At 36.6% G+C, this 17,791-nt stretch overlaps 1 protein-coding gene and 1 long non-coding RNA gene across 2 annotated transcripts in view; one reads left to right on the top strand and one right to left on the bottom strand.

Moving 5' to 3' along the window:
* Nucleotides 1-16,833, bottom strand: part of LOC110851883 — a 36,413-nt gene extending 19,580 nt beyond the window's left edge. Inside the window, exon 1 of the mRNA XM_022099811.2 lies at nt 14,957-16,833. Coding sequence (XP_021955503.1) covers nt 14,957-15,522 — 566 coding nt within the window. The 5' untranslated portion in view covers nt 15,523-16,833. The remainder of the gene's footprint in view (nt 1-14,956) is intronic.
* LOC118436171 lies at nt 1,193-1,892 on the top strand. Its single transcript, XR_004835273.1, has 2 exons — nt 1,193-1,583; nt 1,669-1,892. It is a non-coding gene; the product is annotated as an uncharacterized LOC118436171 (long non-coding RNA).
* Nucleotides 16,834-17,791: the final 958 nt, after the last annotated feature.

Raw genomic sequence — 17,791 nt, 5'->3', positions numbered from 1 at the left:
TGCTTGCTTTGTGGGTGCAATTAGTTGGCATTGGCACCACTTAATTGAACTACATTTACGAGAAGCGTTCAGAAACTCAAGCAGAAAATGCACCTTTTTTATTCACCTTATATTATTTCAGGGATTTTATGAGACCACTTTTATTGACTTTTCTAAAAATGATGTTATTGGGTGAGATTAAGTGAAAGATAAGAAATTGTGAGTAAGTGGAAGTGCGTGAAATCATTCCCTTGTTCTTCCTTCTTGTGAAAAGGTTCAACATAATCTGGGAAACTAATCTGTTGTTTAAAAGGTGAGACTCGATTCTAAGTCGAAAAAAGTTGGTATTAGTCCAAAGATTCATAAGATTGATTATGCTTCGTTCTCTCAATATACGTAATCTGAAGTTTTTTGAGCTTGGAAGTGAGAAACTGGAACACAGTTTCCTTTCAATATTTTTGGAATGCGAGTAATAATAGCAATGAGCAGCAATAATAAAAAGTTTTCGTTAAACTCTGAAATTGCTTTGGTTCTGGTAATTGCTCACTTTCATCTTATTTTCCCTTTCCTTGGCCAGTGTCATTAGGTCATAAAAGCTTTGTGTATTATATAACACTCAACCCAAAAATTTAGAAAATTGGACCAACAACGCTGAAATATCTGGATCATCAACTAAAAAGTATAAGACGCGCTCTACCTACTAAATATTATGTACATTCATACCTGTATGCATTAAGAATTCAGGTTAAAAGACCTAGTATAACGCAGTTCAAAGTATTTGACCAATGAAATTTAAGCTCGCAATTATGCAATTAAAGCCCTGGAGAGATTGAAAGTAGTAATATGAAATATCGGTGTCTGATTATTTTTAATTTTAATTTTCCTCGTTGATTACTGCACAATGGACCAGATTCGTCATCAACATTTGGTTTCCCTTTCTCCCATTCAAGTCAGACAACATGACAAAAGTTGAGTCAATAATTCACGCAATACGTTACTTATTAGCTACATTAACAAGGAACGGGTTTTTTTCAACGGGCAGAGTGCAAATTTACAGATATGTGTGATCCCAACATTCGACACACACCGACACCAACCACCCAGCAAAATTTTAATGGTCAAGTTGACATTAATAAATTGGGCAGGCAAAGAAATTTGCATACGCAATGGCTTATAACAAATGAATTTACCTCCTACAGACTCTGAGTGCGTGGTTTCAAGCATACCGAGTGAGCAGCAAATACAATGAATGCTGACAAAGATGGACAAGCCTTTGCAATTACGACGAGTCTTCATAAAATCAACGACGAGGACAAGACAAAAGTTGGTCCGGCCCGTGCAAAGAGTTATTAACGGGGATGGGGATTTCACGATCATTTCTTGTAAAATGTTGGACACGGCAACATATTTCATCTGATGGGACGACATTGGGAAGAGACATTCTTGAGTCGTGTAATGGATACTGTTATCGTTTCTGGTCAACTGGATATCATCAAGTGCACAGATTTCGCGTTTGTATCAAAAGGACACTCAAACCTATCATAAAAGGATGGACAACAAGTTGATTCTGTTTCGCCCCTTTAAGCAAAAAAAGTGTAATTTGGGTAAGACGAACTCGTGTCAATGTTTTTTTAATGCTTGAGGTGAACGATAACCCTCATTACATACGTTATAATTTCACTTTTCCAGCACGCGGGTTATCACGTTACATTCACGTCACACTTTGGCAATGATTATTTCCTCCATAACAATATCTTCAAAATACACTTAACCTAATGTAACTGGATACTTGAGTGGATATATAAAATAGGAATTTTAACTCTGCTGTGTTAGCAATTATTTTGAATGCGCAGTTTAAAAGTACTTAAAACGCGTCTTAGACACTGGAAAATAAAAATTCATTAATCACCCGATATGTAGAACTCATGTCTAAACATACATTAACTAATGATTTTTTGGTAAAGCACCCTTTCCGAGGGGTCCAATTACTGGATGTACTGAGGGCACATATCTACATATGCACTACTCATTGGTAAAGCATTGTGGTTGCAAAATTTGTGGGTTAATTCCACCCAGCCAAAAGCCAAGAACTCTAAACCTCTACAAATGATATACGTGAAACTCAACGCTTTCTTATTATCTAGAAACGGCTGAACAATAAGACTATACGACAAAAAAATACGTAGAATAATTTTCTCCCTCGGCAGCTCAGCAGAAGTCAAAGGGCATAAATAACACCGAGATAACACCACGAAGAGTGAGCAGCACAACCGAACCCGACATTCAATCCACCAGTATCCATGAAACAGGGACAAAACAGGTTTAATTTTCATGCAACGCATACTATTACAGCCAGCACACATACTCGTAAATATTTTCAGGTGGCTAAAACCTTTTCTCGATTTCTTGTTTCACTTCTTGCGTACAATCTCTTCGAGGTGTTCTCTTGTAAATGGCTAAAAATTCCAACTTCTCCATCTCGACGTTGGACGCTTTTTTTGAGGACCGGACACGAAATTATTTTAAACTTTGCTTGGAGACTGGCTAATGTCTCATGCTGATCATGATCATGGAAAATTCGGTCCATCGCTCTACCACCGGTGACATCAACCCTCGCAGCAACCTCGATCTGAGGAGCTTGACAAGAGACAAGCCAACAAAAATATATGTATAATACTGTGTGTACTTACGTGTACATAGTATTCGTGCACAGTGTCCCTGACTCTGAAGAAAATGTGGACGAATGAAGCGTTACTTATGATGTTGTCTGTTGTCTTAAGAAATGCCATAAATAAACGAAGCCTGTGTGACTCTCCCCGGGGATGAATATTAAACTTTGGTCATGAATCACTGACACTGAAATGTCCACTTTAGTCCAATGTCGAATGTTGTTTTTTATATGTGGCCTGCCACCACCGTCACACCATTTAAGATGCTGAATTTACATGACAAAACACCACACTCCCGTATTATCTCCAACCAATGAGGCCTTTGTCTTGTGAGCAATGAAAAGTTCAAGAGTACAATGAACATGAGATTGGACATGAAAAATGAAAATAACACAACAATCGGTTATGAAGAGATGATGACCGTAAGTTTTTAATTTTGTCGTCCTCAAGAGTATTAAAGTCAAAACAGGCAGTAAAGAGGACGGTAATAGGATTTGAGACATAAATTCATTGGAATGGGACAAAAGGCTTTGCGATAATCCGGAAAGTGGTGTTGACGTAAAATGGTGTGTTTGCTGGTACTCAGGCAATTATGGGGTTATCTTTCAGATTACATTTTCCTGTTCCACAAAACAGGACAAGAAATGGGCCGGATGACTTTTATTTGCTTGTACATTTTTTGCTGTAAATACTTTCTGCCCAACGTGACTGATTTTTATTTATAGTTTCTCAAAGTTGGAGATAAAGAATTTCTTTACTCGTGGACGCTGCAAGTCAGTCAGCCAGCCAGCAATTTATCCAGGAGGTGGAGTTCGTCCAGATTTTACAACCACGCCAACATCTCTAAAGCCATGTAACTATTTTACGGATGACGGACAAAACGATTCAACGGCTGCGGTTTCGAATATTAAACAGCAGCATTTAAAATACATCGGCGTAACAAGAAACTTGTTGGTCCGAGTGAGATGAAAAATAAAAGAAATATAAAAAAAGTTGTTAAATGTTATCACATTGCCGAAGAAATTAACTCGACGGTCATAACAAAGTAGTAGAAAGTGCTTCTTGTTTAATGTTTGAGCTCTCTCAGTCCATGGGTGTCAACAACTACTTGTTGAAGTTTGTGGATGAAGAGAAACTTGAGACGTTTGGCTAAATGCATTTTATATTTAATCTGCCTGCAAACTGCCAGAATCAATATGAATTTGCATAATAAAATAATGTTCAAAATTCTCAATTTTCGAAACCTTTACATATGTACACACTTAACATATGTAGCTCGATGGCTTGACATGGCCGACGGCCACCTTTCTCACGAACGTGCCTCCCCGTATGATACACGTGTAAAAATCGCATGAAAACAATCAGAAACTTCTCATCCTTTAGATTGGAGTTCACCAAGTTGCGTATTTCTAACAACTTTTTGGACCCGTTGTAACTTTGAAATTAGAGAAAACGATATTATATAAATCTGTAGGACGAGTGAGTGACATGACAGGCAAGCCATGAAGCAATCCAATCTAATCAACAATCACACCAACAATGGGTAAAAAATATTTCAAATAAAAGAATCCTTTCCGTCTCTTGTGTTCCATCACTTTATTGTAGTGCCTTCAGTCCCACGTCTTTTGGGATGCATTATGCATTATATTCTTTGCCTGTTCTCGAATGGCCCCTCACCATTGTTGCTCCCACAATGCAATAATATTACAATCCACCATCGTCCTCTGTTCTCAACTTTTCCTGACTCATCCCCAATTCTCTGTTCTTCCATGGGCACAAGGCTAACATGACATCTCCATCTTTATCCTCACAATTTACAAAAGCATCCAGTGCTAACGATCTGCCGAGCATTTAGATAGATCTACATATTATGCATGCACATATTATCCGTATAGGATGAGGAGGAGGATGGAGTTACACAAAGAGTTTTATTTTTATTTAGAGTTTCAAGGGTGAGCGGCTGAATATCATGGACAACTATTTAATGCAATGCTTTACAAATAAGGATATTCAAATCATCTTGTTATGCAAGAATTGCATTCCAACCAAGCAACCAATTTACAGATTTGGAATCTCATTATCGAGCTTTATTACGGCACAAGGGCAGGTCCACTTGACACCTCTCGAGAAGGCTTTGTTTTAACAGAGAGATAAAAAATGCCTTTCAGAAAATGGCTCTTTTCGACCGTTGAATGTATCAAGCGTATAAATAATACATACATAAATGTATATACACATACATAAAAAAGGGGAAAGAGTGACCCTTCTGATGAAAAGTGAATGACGATGAGCCGAGTTTGGAAGAAAACCGTTTGTGAACACCAAGAGCAGCTAATTGAGACTTTGAAGGTGGTGTTGGATTCTATATTACGTACGTACTGGAAGGACATAGGACTTCAATTGCCAAATTGCATGGTTGGATGGATTTATGTTTTGATTGTAAATTGTAAGTACTAATTTTTGAATGATGATACATTCGTTAAAAAGTTAGACGTCCATCCCGTCCGATGGGTCAAGTGTACATGCTGATACCTCGAAATGCCAGAAGGAAGAAGGGCGCTTTAATTGCAAAGAGTAGCCTACACTACAACCGTAGCAAATTGTGATAATGCGAAGAAAACTCAGGTCGGACAATCCAATAAGGAATGCACTGCAGCAGTTGGCCAGTTTATTGAAGTGATGTGTGGCACTTAAATTGGAAAAAGCCGTCGAAACACATTTCTGTCACTTGGATCATCATGATGTAATGCAATTACGTGGCTCCCACAACTAATTTACAGCTGCCATCATCACAAGTGAAAAACAGTCACTGCAATCGACACCTGAGCTTATTTAGTTGAATTATCTAGTAGCATGAATCCCTGCCTGAACAAGTTACGTCCTAAATTATACGAAGGATTACTTATTTATGTATCTAGCAGGCGTCGAGAATTTGCATTGACGAACTGGCAGCATCATCCCCTGAACCACTTTCTGTAACTATTGCCTATTTGATAAATGTCTCAATCACTACAATGTACGCAACCCAATTGTCTCTTTGTATTATTTATTATTTAGAGAGGAGCTTTTCTCGACCAACTAAAATCAGTCTGGTTAATCCCACTCAAGCATCAAATTTATGGACACGTTCCACAACCTCTGACCCCATATGAGAATTTCCAAATCATAATCATGCGTCCAATCTGGTTGCATGGGATAACTTTGTTTCTCCTGGTTTTTCATGGGACTTTGCTGGTTGAAGAAGTCTGTATTATGTAAAAGTTTGTGTAACGTTTTCATCTGCATAAAATTACCAAGTCTGTGATAATATATTTCACAAAATGAGCCAATCTAACAAGTAATATTAGAAGAATTGTTATCCAGGTAATTTAAAACAAGGACCGAGTAAGTACGAAACCTGGCAAAACAATCACAGCCTTTGATTTTGTCGGCGTCTTTATTCTGTTACGATTACGAATAAACCAGCGAGATCCAATAATCTTCACTAAATACGAGTTGCTTCAAGCAACTTGTTTGCTGGATGCATATGTTCTCAGGCTCTCCGTTTATGTAATGGTTACATTTCTTCATTTTCATAACGTTGAGGCACGAATGTTAGAACATTGGAAAAAGTTTGTTTATGAAATGAAAGTGATTTTTTATTGGATGAGTCACTGACATGAGTCACTGACAGAGACACATGCAGTCATTCGGGCATATGCATATGCATATGCAGATACACATTTATAATTAACAACGAAATGTGTAGCAGGCCTTATATTTTGTTAATACTATTCCATAATGGTCTCTTAATATGAACAAAGAATTTACGCATATGAAAGACTAACCCTTTCGTGCGTTTACCATTTATTTAACAAATGCTTAGTTATTTATGTTGAGTTGTTCACTGCTTTTCAACGCTTCACCCCAATTTGTATTATTTTATTTATTTTCAACAATTTGGATGGAAGCTAAATTACATTGCGTTAGGGCTAAATGTGCATATTTTTAAACAAATATTTAAGAATCTAACTTTGTTTATAATGTTTATTCGTTACGAGCCAAGTTGAATTTTAGTTCCTTCGAAATTTGAGGCGCATTGCGGAAACTTCAAGAGAAAGACGTAAAGTTCAGAAACCAACGCCAGTCACACTATATATTGTTCACAAGTAAGTTTCAATGAGTTGAAGTCCACCAAGGAAAGTACGAAGTCTCCTTAAGTGCACAATAAATAAATTCATGGCTGTTGAGATGCGACTCTAGTTTGTAGAAGTTAATTTGTTTATAAGGTAGATAATTTCCTACCTTTTCAGGTAGCGAGTGAGTTATCCTGGAGTTGGGATTGTACTCCAGTTTTATTACTGTGAGTACAGCTATCAGACACCGTTTCCGAAGTAAATAGTTGAAATAAATAATTTTACGACTTTATTGTTAATGTAAGTAGATCGGAAAGGAGTCTAATAAACCAAAATGGGCCGCATTTCGTGTCGTCGCTAGCCAAACAAACCAATATCTGTAATACCCATTTCATGTCCTTTGCCTTTTTCTCCATCAGAGATTTACAACATATTTACTTTATTACTGATTTTTATTTCCGTAATAAAATCTTCCAAGTCTCAACAGACGTATGTCCGATGGGATTTACCTGATAATTCAATCACACCGTTTACCCTCGTAATGGATTATTAAGAGCAGTTTAGGAAAAAATACGTCAAGGGATGAAGAAAAATCAGCAGCAACAGCCACTTGTCAACAAGTCCTTCAATAATAAGACGTCCCGATCCTTTTATGGCGGAAGGAAATTTTAGAAGTCCGAGAGTAGCATCAGCTTTGCTAAATTAGACAAAGGTCAGGTATTTGAGCCCTTGTCAGCAAGGAGGATTTGCCTTATTTGTAATTGGGCCATAAAATATGATATCCCTTCATTTCTGTTGCTACGAAGGATGGAAATAACAGCTCGTTTTATTTTATAGCCAATCGGACTCTGTAACAGAGTTTCAATGTCCAATTCGTGATTTATATCACTCCGATCTAGACCTTAAGCGATTGATTATCTGATTGACTGGTTGTTTACTGAATGGTTCTTGAAACAGAAATTTGATCGGCCATGCGTTTATCCACACCGAAATAAAATAATGATTATATGATTTCAATCAATTGACACAGTAATGTGAATAGAGCAGGTTGTAAAAGCTGTAAAATAATCAATTGGTGCTTATTAGCCGTATTTAAATTTCCATTTAGTCCCCGCATAATGCTCAACAGCTAACAAATCGCATCTCATCTCCAGCTTCCAACTAAATAGGAATAACTTGTTCAAAATAAGGGTTTAGCTCATCTGCTCAACGAGTACATTTAGCGACTACTTTATTTAAGATCAAGTCATGTCGTATATAAGCAAGTACAATTAATGCATTCATAATGCATGCATAACCTAGCAGGTTAATAAACTGATGCAAATCCACCCATAATAGTTGGTGGTCTAATATTTGATGCTATGCACATAATTGACATACATCATTGGCAGATCATATCATGATTATTTTTAACACTCCCTTTAAACATATATGATCTAATTAAATATTATTCTCCGGGTCGTTCCATCACCAAGCTCCATAGTAGGGTAGGCTGCTCCTTGAACTGCTGCTGCTCCTCAACATATTCATAGCTGCTGAGAACGAGCACCAAAATAATAAAACTCCACAAAAGGTTTTCCCTTTTTAGTTCACATTTTTGGACAAAACTTTTCAGTTTTATCAGTTTGAATAGGCCAATCCCATAAATAATGCTCACAGATTTTCTCCTTTTTAAATATTGGGAAATTCCTTCTGATGCATTCGAATGCATGCACAGAAGTAAAACAATGAGTGCAAACTCATAAGTAGCACGCTCGCTCCCTTTAAACTGCATACAGGTCTGCATTAAAATGAGCCGAGGTTGATACTCGCTTATGTTATGCTTTTTCAGCACATAGTTGGACTGACGGAAGTGTGTCCTTTTTTCTCTTTGAAAAATGACTTCCCTTCCATGAAATGTGATCAGGGCTAGAATTCTTATGCTGCAAAACAACTTTAACTTCTCAAATTCTTCTGACCATGGTGCATTAAACTTGTAATAATTCTTTGGAATTAAAACACGTGCACTCGTCTTCTTTTTCTTATTTTTTCCTGGGTTTCTGTGATTTGATTTTTTAATATCATCTCGTCGTGTGACACGTATAACTGTTTGTTCAGGTGGGGCTTCCTCAGTACTTTTCGTACGATGAGGTCTGTGCAGAATATCAGTGTTTATTGCATATTTCAAAGCTCGATGACTCGTATGCAATTCATTCAGCCAAAACATATTTTCTTTCTCCGGGGCAAATGAGATTAACCTTTGACTCTGATAATCTTTTCCATTCTTATATCTCGGTATTTTAACATTGTTTTCTGTAATGTTGGTGGCAATAATTTCATCTTTCACATTCATTACTGGTTTACAGAATGAGGGCGTTTCATTAGTCACAACAAAACAATTCAAATCCTCAATTTCTGAGATTTTTGTTAATTCTCCGGTTCCGAATATCACAGTTTTTTCAACTACGATCTCAGAATTGAATTTCATACATTCATCAACCTTGAACTTGGTACTTTTCATTGCTTCTGGTCCATATACATCTTTCGTATCTGCAGTTTTGTTTAAAAACTCAGAGTTATGGTGAGCCATCATGCAAATCATTTCCCTGTTGATTATCGGCTTAAATTTCATAACTTGAAGCCCATCTCTTCTTTCAGCTTCAATGTCTCGCTTACCATTTCGGTAATAAACGATTGTATCATTTCCTTTCTTTTTGACTTCAAATCCTTTGTCAAGTAAAACATTTTCAGAGAGCAGGTTGGCACCTCCAGGCACATATTTAACATTGTGAATTTCAATTTCTTTCCACTTCTTGTTAACGAGTGCATTCACTCTCACCTTTCCCGTGCCTTTTACAGACATATAGGAATTATCTGCCAGACTGACAGATATTGGTTGCGAATATTTTTCATACTCATAAAACCAATCTAGTCGACCACAGTAATGTCGATCAGCACCAGAGTCATTAATCCAAACATTTTGGGTAGATCCAATTGCACAATTACTGAACGGTTTCTTGACACTAAAAGCTCTCTCACTTTCATCTTCAAAATACGACTGATTAGCTTTGCTTTTATCTGACTCTTCGTCTTCAAGCTCCAAAGTTTTTAGTCGTGATAAAAGTAGACCAGTACTTTGTTTACTTATGTCCACCGATCTCCAGGCTTCCCTGAATTGTCTATATTTATCTCCCGCTAAGCTTGAGATTACTCTGGCCACTTCAGCTACGTCATCAATTACTATTCCTAAGCTTCTGAGCTGTGAAGCAATATTCTGTATCTGAATCATGGTTTTAACTGGCGATTTTTCATCAGCCATAATCAAGTAAAACTTTTGCCACAAGGCTTGTTTATTTTCTCCGCTTGTGCTTTGATATATGGAACTCAATTTATCCCACATTTCTGGTGCAGTTTTGCAACCAAATACCCCTTCTACTTGTTCATCTGTCATAGTAAATAACATGACCGTTAAGGCTTCGTTGTTGCCTTCGTCCCAATTTTCTTGGTCAGGTCCTGATGCGGCTGGGCGTATTTGTGTCCCGTCAACAATTTCCATTAATTGATGAGTTTTAAAGAAACACACTAACCTTATCCTCCAAACCGTGTAATTTTCTCCGTTTAACTTGGAGATGGATGAAGTATCAAATCTCCTCATGGAAATTTTTGTAGTCGAAGTCATTTTCTGACTTACTATTAGAACAACTTAACAATGTTGAATTAGTCACAAGTCTTTTTCAGATCTTGGGCTCAGTTTCACTTTTTTATATAGTAGAACTTTTCACATTTTAATCTTTTCAGATTAAGTTGAGCAGTAACTAGAGCCGTGCTGATAACGTGTTCAAAATAAGGGTTTAGCTCATCTGCTCAACGAGTACATTTAGCGACTACTTTATTTAAGATCAAGTCATGTCGTATATAAGCAAGTACAATTAATGCATTCATAATGCATGCATAACCTAGCAGGTTAATAAACTGATGCAAATCCACCCATAATAGTTGGTGGTCTAATATTTGATGCTATGCACATAATTGACATACATCATTGGCAGATCATATCATGATTATTTTTAACATAACTATCGCCCCTTAGTTATCAACTGCACAATAAGACACGAGCCATTGCATAATATTTAGTATTTGGAATTTAGATTGAGATCCACATTCCTTTGGAATTCCTTCAAACTCTACCTCCACGCTATGTGGTCTACATATCTCGTACACAGTTTCTGATGTAACAAACTTTTAAATCGTCGTTTCGAATCTCAAGAAATGTAACAGTCATAAAAAGCCAGTGGTCTCAATTTATGACATATCCACGCACCACTATTTGAGCAACTTGTGGATTTGTTAACATTCACGGGTTCATACGAAAGTCCTAATTCATCAATTTAAGTAAGAACTAAAAAGGTAACCTTCATATAAATATTTGCATTTCATGCAGAGTGAAGTTTATTGTCAGCCCAAGCAATGAAATTTGAAGCATTCTCTTCTGATATATTTAAGGAATGGGCTGAATCCAGAAATATCTACCACGATCTCGCGGTCTATTAGACATACTTATGTATCTACAATTTGAGTTTAACTGTTCCAGGATTTCCTGGCAATGTATTTATACATTCATTCACCAGCTACAATACCGGATTATAAAATGCATGTTAAGTATGCAGGGAACAATTTGGAAAATTCAATGGTTGTCGTACAAGTAAGCCACAGAACTATGTGCTCATACAATTCCAACTGGGGAATATTTTCGTGAAAGGAACAGTAATAAATGGTTTTCAGTTTCATTCATGCGTGTTTTCTGAGAATGTGCTGTTTAGCATTTTATGTATCTTCTATCTTCTCGCTGGAACTATGGTGGATAATGTGGTGGAGAACTGAACGTAGTCAAGTTACAAATGCCATTAAACCATTTAGCACAATTGAAAACGTCTTAGATGATGCATGGGATGGCTTTGCGTGAATGGCCTACAAAACAATCCCAAGATTTAACCCTTTTGCCACACAAATTTTCAATATTTTGCCACAAAATCACAACTACGTGTACAGAGAAATGAAGAATACTCCACCAACAGCAGCCTCTTACTCTGTCATTTTGTAAAATTTCTCGTTATTCAACACCTTCATATCCTTGTCCATAAAGAAGCATCTCGATCTCTTTGTCAGATCCGGTCAACCTCCATAAACATGAAAACAACCTGAAAAACTGTCAAAACTCTTTTGAGGTCTTCAAGTCCCCAAAATTGGTTTACTGTTCCGAGACAACATTCAACAACGAGAGTTTAGTTCGTAACCCTTGCATTTGGATGGGTCCTCGTGGGTTGCTCGCATGAATACAAAAACGTCAAATCATTCAAACTCTGCCCATTTCTCTATTTCCAGTCAGAAAATCTAAAATATTTGGCTGCTGTAAGACGGGCTAACAATGAGTGTCTATCAGATACGTCATTCTTTGTGAACCTTATCAGATCTGTCCCCTCGTGACGACAACGAAATCTAATCATTTGTAAATTCATAATAATAATATGCGTCCAGTTTTTTTGGGTTATTTGTGTTGTTCAGTTTTTAGCTTAGCTAAACTTACATATTTGTAAACACATTGTTCTTTTATCTCATCTAAGTATGATTCATGGAATGGAATTGGATAAAAGTCCAAGACAATTGATTTTGTATTATTATTCAGTAGCACCAACTGATAATAATCTGAAGATAAAATTATCTGATGTTCACGATGTATGTAGAAAGAATGAGCCATTAAATTTGTATTGTTAAAAAACTGGTAAAACTTTACAAATATATTTGAACAATGTGATTTGGTTTTGTCAAGTCGGTTATGAAATAAAATGTCGAGCAAGCTGACAATTTTTCAGTGTATCTGTTCGACATAACTTTATTTATAACTTTATTATATTATAGCTCACCTGAAACCATACGTCCCATTTTCACTCAAAATAAAAAAGTATTTAAATCTCTCTGGGAAAGGGGGCAAAAAGTATTCCCATTAGATAAGGAGACGAGGTAATCATCATCACGACAAGTTTTCCCATGTTCCTGTTCCGCTCATTGCGAAGTTAACCATGTTAAGCTTATCTCTCACTGGCTGACGTGCGGGATCCTCATTTGAAATTAATCAATTTATTTGCAGAGATAATATACATGTGCATACTAGTTGTAAAAAACATGGTAACATTATACACATACTGATAGCCGAATAATTATGGAATGAATCAACATTTTATGAGATTCGCGTGGTTCTGGGTTGTCAAATCATATGATCTAATGATTTGGGCTCTTTGTGTTTGGATCGTGAGTACCGTATTTGAGGCAATACTAATAATGATGAGCTACCGAATAGTGCCACCTCAAACCAATGACAAAGAGTCAATAGGCAAAATATCGAGGTGACCGCACGAGGTGAAACTTGAAATAAATAAATAAAGGAAGAGAATCTGTGAGAAAGGCAAACAAACAGAATCTCTCTGATTTGCACTGATAATAATCGGAGGAGGTTTGGTGATTAAAAATAAAAAAACCTTTTGCAACGCTAGACAATGTGACTGGTTGGTGAAAAATGTGCGATGTGTGCGCAGGAATTGAGAATGTCATTTCATAGATAAGAATCCCGTTATGGTTAACAAATAATACAATACTTATCCGGTAAATTTCATCGCTTGAATTAAACGAAGAGGTCATTTCCCTGAAAAATAGCGATAAGTCCCTTTATCATTATTTTTTTTACTGATGTTTGACTAATCACATGGTGAAACAGATGATTTGTAAACGTACAAAAAACGTTGTGAAACCACACAAATTGAGTAAACCTGCTAACCTTAGATTAATTTCGGTCATGTATGTATATCGCTCAAGGTGTATAAACTTAATGATGGTACAAATTTTCTTCCCAGAGTCGGATTTTACAAGCAAAAAAAATATTTGTTTTGCAAAGATATTTTGTAAGAATAACTGAAAAGCATACATGCATACCAAATACATAAACAAAGTCATAAATTAAGAAAAATAAATAATCATATACATTACAATTATCGGAGGAAGAAACTGTTTAAATTTTATATTCTTTAAGAATTTTAGCTAATTAGTTGATTCCAAATGGAAATCTGAGCGTGCCATTCTTTTGACAATTTGGTCGTAAAATAAAAAGCAGTTGCAAGTTGTGTGTAATAACCATTTATCAATATGCACAATTGACAGGAACAATGACCATTCCTTGTCCATCACATTTCAACTGGTTCTCCTCGTCTACTCTTTGCACACATTTTTACGACGACATATCCTCCTAATTTTATTTTCTGTATAATATGCATTTAAATTTCAATGATCTCTGACTTATAAACGTGAGTTCACTTTTATTACCACTGCTTTAGTATGTAGTAAGTATTTAATAGTAAAATGATTTTCATCATGACGCAATATTGGTGAGGTTTGGTTTTAGTCTTAAATATACATATTTAAGTTTTTGCATCAAGAAGTTTGAGCATCTGAAACTGACCGAGAGTGGAAAGGAAAACGACGGAGGAGAGATTTCGTGAAATCGCTATCTATTTATTGCATGATGCTACTGGATTCCACTTTTTATTGACAGTCATATTATCCAAAGTGCATGATCAAACTTCCACCCGTCAAGTTGAATCATTTGGCAGAGTTAACTTTTACAATATAATTGTAGAAAGATATCCAACCAGGATATTTTGCTAAGAAATAAAAATGTTCTGCTGACAGGGGATGCAAATTTAAATTGCAAAATGTATTATTGATGATTGGCTAGCGGTGACGGCTTGGTTGTTTGGAATAGCAGATTAATTGCTTACTCTGTATCGGTGGATTTAAATCGCTGATAAAATTCGTGACTAAATGTCAAGTCCGTGTCAAGACTCCGCTCACCGTCAATTGTTGTAAGAATTGAGGAGAGGATGAAAAAATATATTATGTGTACAGTGAGAGGGTTGCACAATAGAGAACTTTACTGTGCCGTGTACATAATAATGCAATAAGATGTAGATAAGTACAGTCTCATTCTTTGCAGAACATTGACTTTTCCATTTTTATTTAAGAGCCGAAAATATCTACTTCCCAATGAGAATTTTAATCCGTTTCCATTTTTGCACGCAGAATTAGTAAGGATATGCAAAAATGCCACTTTTTTCATAAAAGTTTCCTACTTTGAGATGGACGAAATAATACAAATTTGAAACTTGCCTGCCAGTCCAATCACAGTCATTTGTCGGAAAAGCGTTCACCAATGTGAACGGAGATGAAGAAATGACGAGAAGAAAGGTGACGAGTATGACCAGGAGGTTTATCAAGGTAACCAAAGGATGATGATGGTGAGACGATGGGACGACGAGTGCGTAGTTCACTTTATTATTGTTCCTTCTAATTTCGGGTAGAAATATTTGATCAACAGTTTTTATATTATCGCCACAAATTAGATTTTCTACTCTTAAAGCACTATTCGATTCTGATTTCTCATGTGTTTCATTTATTCCTGATTCGGATGGGAGATAGCAATCTCGTCGGACAGGATCATTATCATTATCATAATTATATTTTTCTTGCTCTTTTTGAATCTGTGGATTCAAAAGCTTGGTTTCATAAGTTTTCCTCGTTTTCATTTTCCTTCGCCTTTTCCACCAATTAGGATTCTCTCCACCTTCTTGATTTTCACCACCGGCAACAATAGGACAGCAACATGGACAAGAGCAACCAGGCCGTCGTAAAGATGAGACTCCTTCCTCTGCTGTTTCTTGTGAGATAACAATCATTATTGTTTTGCCAATTTTTCGGCAATTTCAGAGGAATGAAACCACTCCTTTTTTGAGTAATGTCTTTAATGGGAACCCATATGATAATGTGGTCAATTATTATTAAAATAATTATTGTTGTGATGATGGTCCCACAGTGATTTACTCGCACTTCACTTGCACAACTCGAGACTCATCTTCTTTCTCCGTTCAGCAAGTGGAGAGTTAATTTAAAATCTCAACAGCGTCTTCTTGAGCGTCTACTTATTATACATGAAGACGACGAGGAGGGTTAAATGGATATTATTATTCAGCCGACCAACCAGCTCCAGAACACTATTGTAGATTATATGCTCACTCCTCCGAGAGCAGTAAGTATTTATTTGTGAAGCTGAGTGAAACCTGTTTTGTTTAGTGTTTAGTTACTCATCATTCTCATTACAAATGAGTTTTTGTGTTTGGACAATTCCATCCTCATCATTGGAATCACTCAGGTTTGGTTCTGGCTTTTAAAATGTTTAGATTTCGATAACGTTTATTCTCCCCTTATGAGCAGAGCGTGGAAAGGAGGGGGCTGGTTAAATAAATCTCTGCGTAGTCTCTCTTTTCCAGTTAGGAGCATGAAGATAAGGATAAAAGCCTTGAAATGTTGAGAGATAAGCAAGTTATGCAGAGTGTAGTGCTTCTGCTGGAGAGATGAGATAATAAATAACGGAGCACTTGGTTGGGTACTTATACAAATTTTAGCTCATTCTTATCTCACACTTTCTTTGCATAAAGTCCAAATGCTTAATGTGACCAATATTTGATGTTGTCACCATGAGTCATTGGAACAATAGGTCTCACTCAACAAATAATGTGGATTAAGTTTTGTGTGCTTGATCTTATAAATGATCCAATTGATGAGATGAGACAGTCACTTTATTCTTATGATCACCTCCAAACACGACGATCACAAAAAGTTTCAAGACATCGACTTTGATCTGAATTGGGTCGGAAGGATGAGATGCACGATTGAGATAAGTTCTGTGTATGATGGTCACAATCACAAATTGTTGTAACAACAAATAAACAACGATTGTCTCAATTGTACCCGACACATTAGGAGCACTGCTAGTCCTTAAATAAAATTATTAGAGAGATTGGCACCGCCTTACAGTTCAATATTTTACGTGATTTCCCTGCATTACGACAGCTACGAAGTACAGGGCAACGCTTATGCAACCCTTCAACTTGGAGTTCACCCTTCGACTCAACCTACGAGAATGAGACGAGGCAACAAGTGGTGCTTGCTTTAGGCTGCTGCTGGACGAGCACAATTTATTTATGCATTGTGTTTCGAGGCAGCTTCTTATTCGTAAGAATGCTTACGTATGCAATGCACTACTCTTGTTGTCTGAAAGGCTAACTGAACATACTCTCTGGTTCTATTACATCTTACAAGAAAAGCTGTGCTTTTACTGCCTGCCGATTTTTGTGGTATCTGTTCCATACGATTCGTGTAACCATTTTACAGCATGACAAACAATACTGGATGGAAGCTGATGGAGGGAACAGTCCTATGGTTGCGTTGTGTCTTACTCGGAAGATACAAACCATAAGCAGCAAATGGTCTGAGCTGTTTCCAATCGTTTTTTGTGGTTAATCTGAGCAACTAACATACCGAAGAAGGAACATGTGCATACACCGAAAGAGACAATATGAGATTCAAGAAGAAGAAACTTTTTATTACCTTGAGTCGATCAATCTTCTTTTACTGTCGTGTGTTGTAATGTGTGCAAGATGGAGAAGATGCCCCACTCAATTCGACCATTCTTGTGAGATCGATTCAATATATCGGGCCGTCTCAGGGTGCGGTTTAAGCATAATAGGAAATGTATTCCTTCTTATGCTCACATTTCACGCTTGATTATATTCCATTAGTGGCTTTTTGAGTTTAAATAACCGTGAAATAATTATTTGGTAGGCATGCATCCTCAACAACAATGCGCACAAGCGATATCAACATTGTTCAGTTTGGTGGAAATTTCATATAAAATTTAAAATTCAATTATCTCACCAACCGCACGAGTTATTTATTTGTACCCAGTTTTATTGAAACATTCCAAATTCGATGGAGAAAAAATAAGCCAATGTTTTTGTAAAGCAAAAAATCAAGTGAGTTTACATGCGTATGTAGATTCTTATTGTTCTTTATTGCAAATACGACATTGATCTCGTCTCACATGCAAAAATACTTTTGTATCCACGCCACGGTTCACATGAGAATTGCGCGTTAACACCAACGCCT

Source organism: Folsomia candida, unplaced genomic scaffold (assembly GCF_002217175.1).
Source record: "Folsomia candida strain VU population unplaced genomic scaffold, ASM221717v1 Fcan01_Sc007, whole genome shotgun sequence".
Taxonomy (NCBI): domain Eukaryota; kingdom Metazoa; phylum Arthropoda; class Collembola; order Entomobryomorpha; family Isotomidae; genus Folsomia; species Folsomia candida.
Note: the sequence above shows the minus strand (reverse complement) of the source record. Positions and strands in the feature narration are given on the sequence as shown.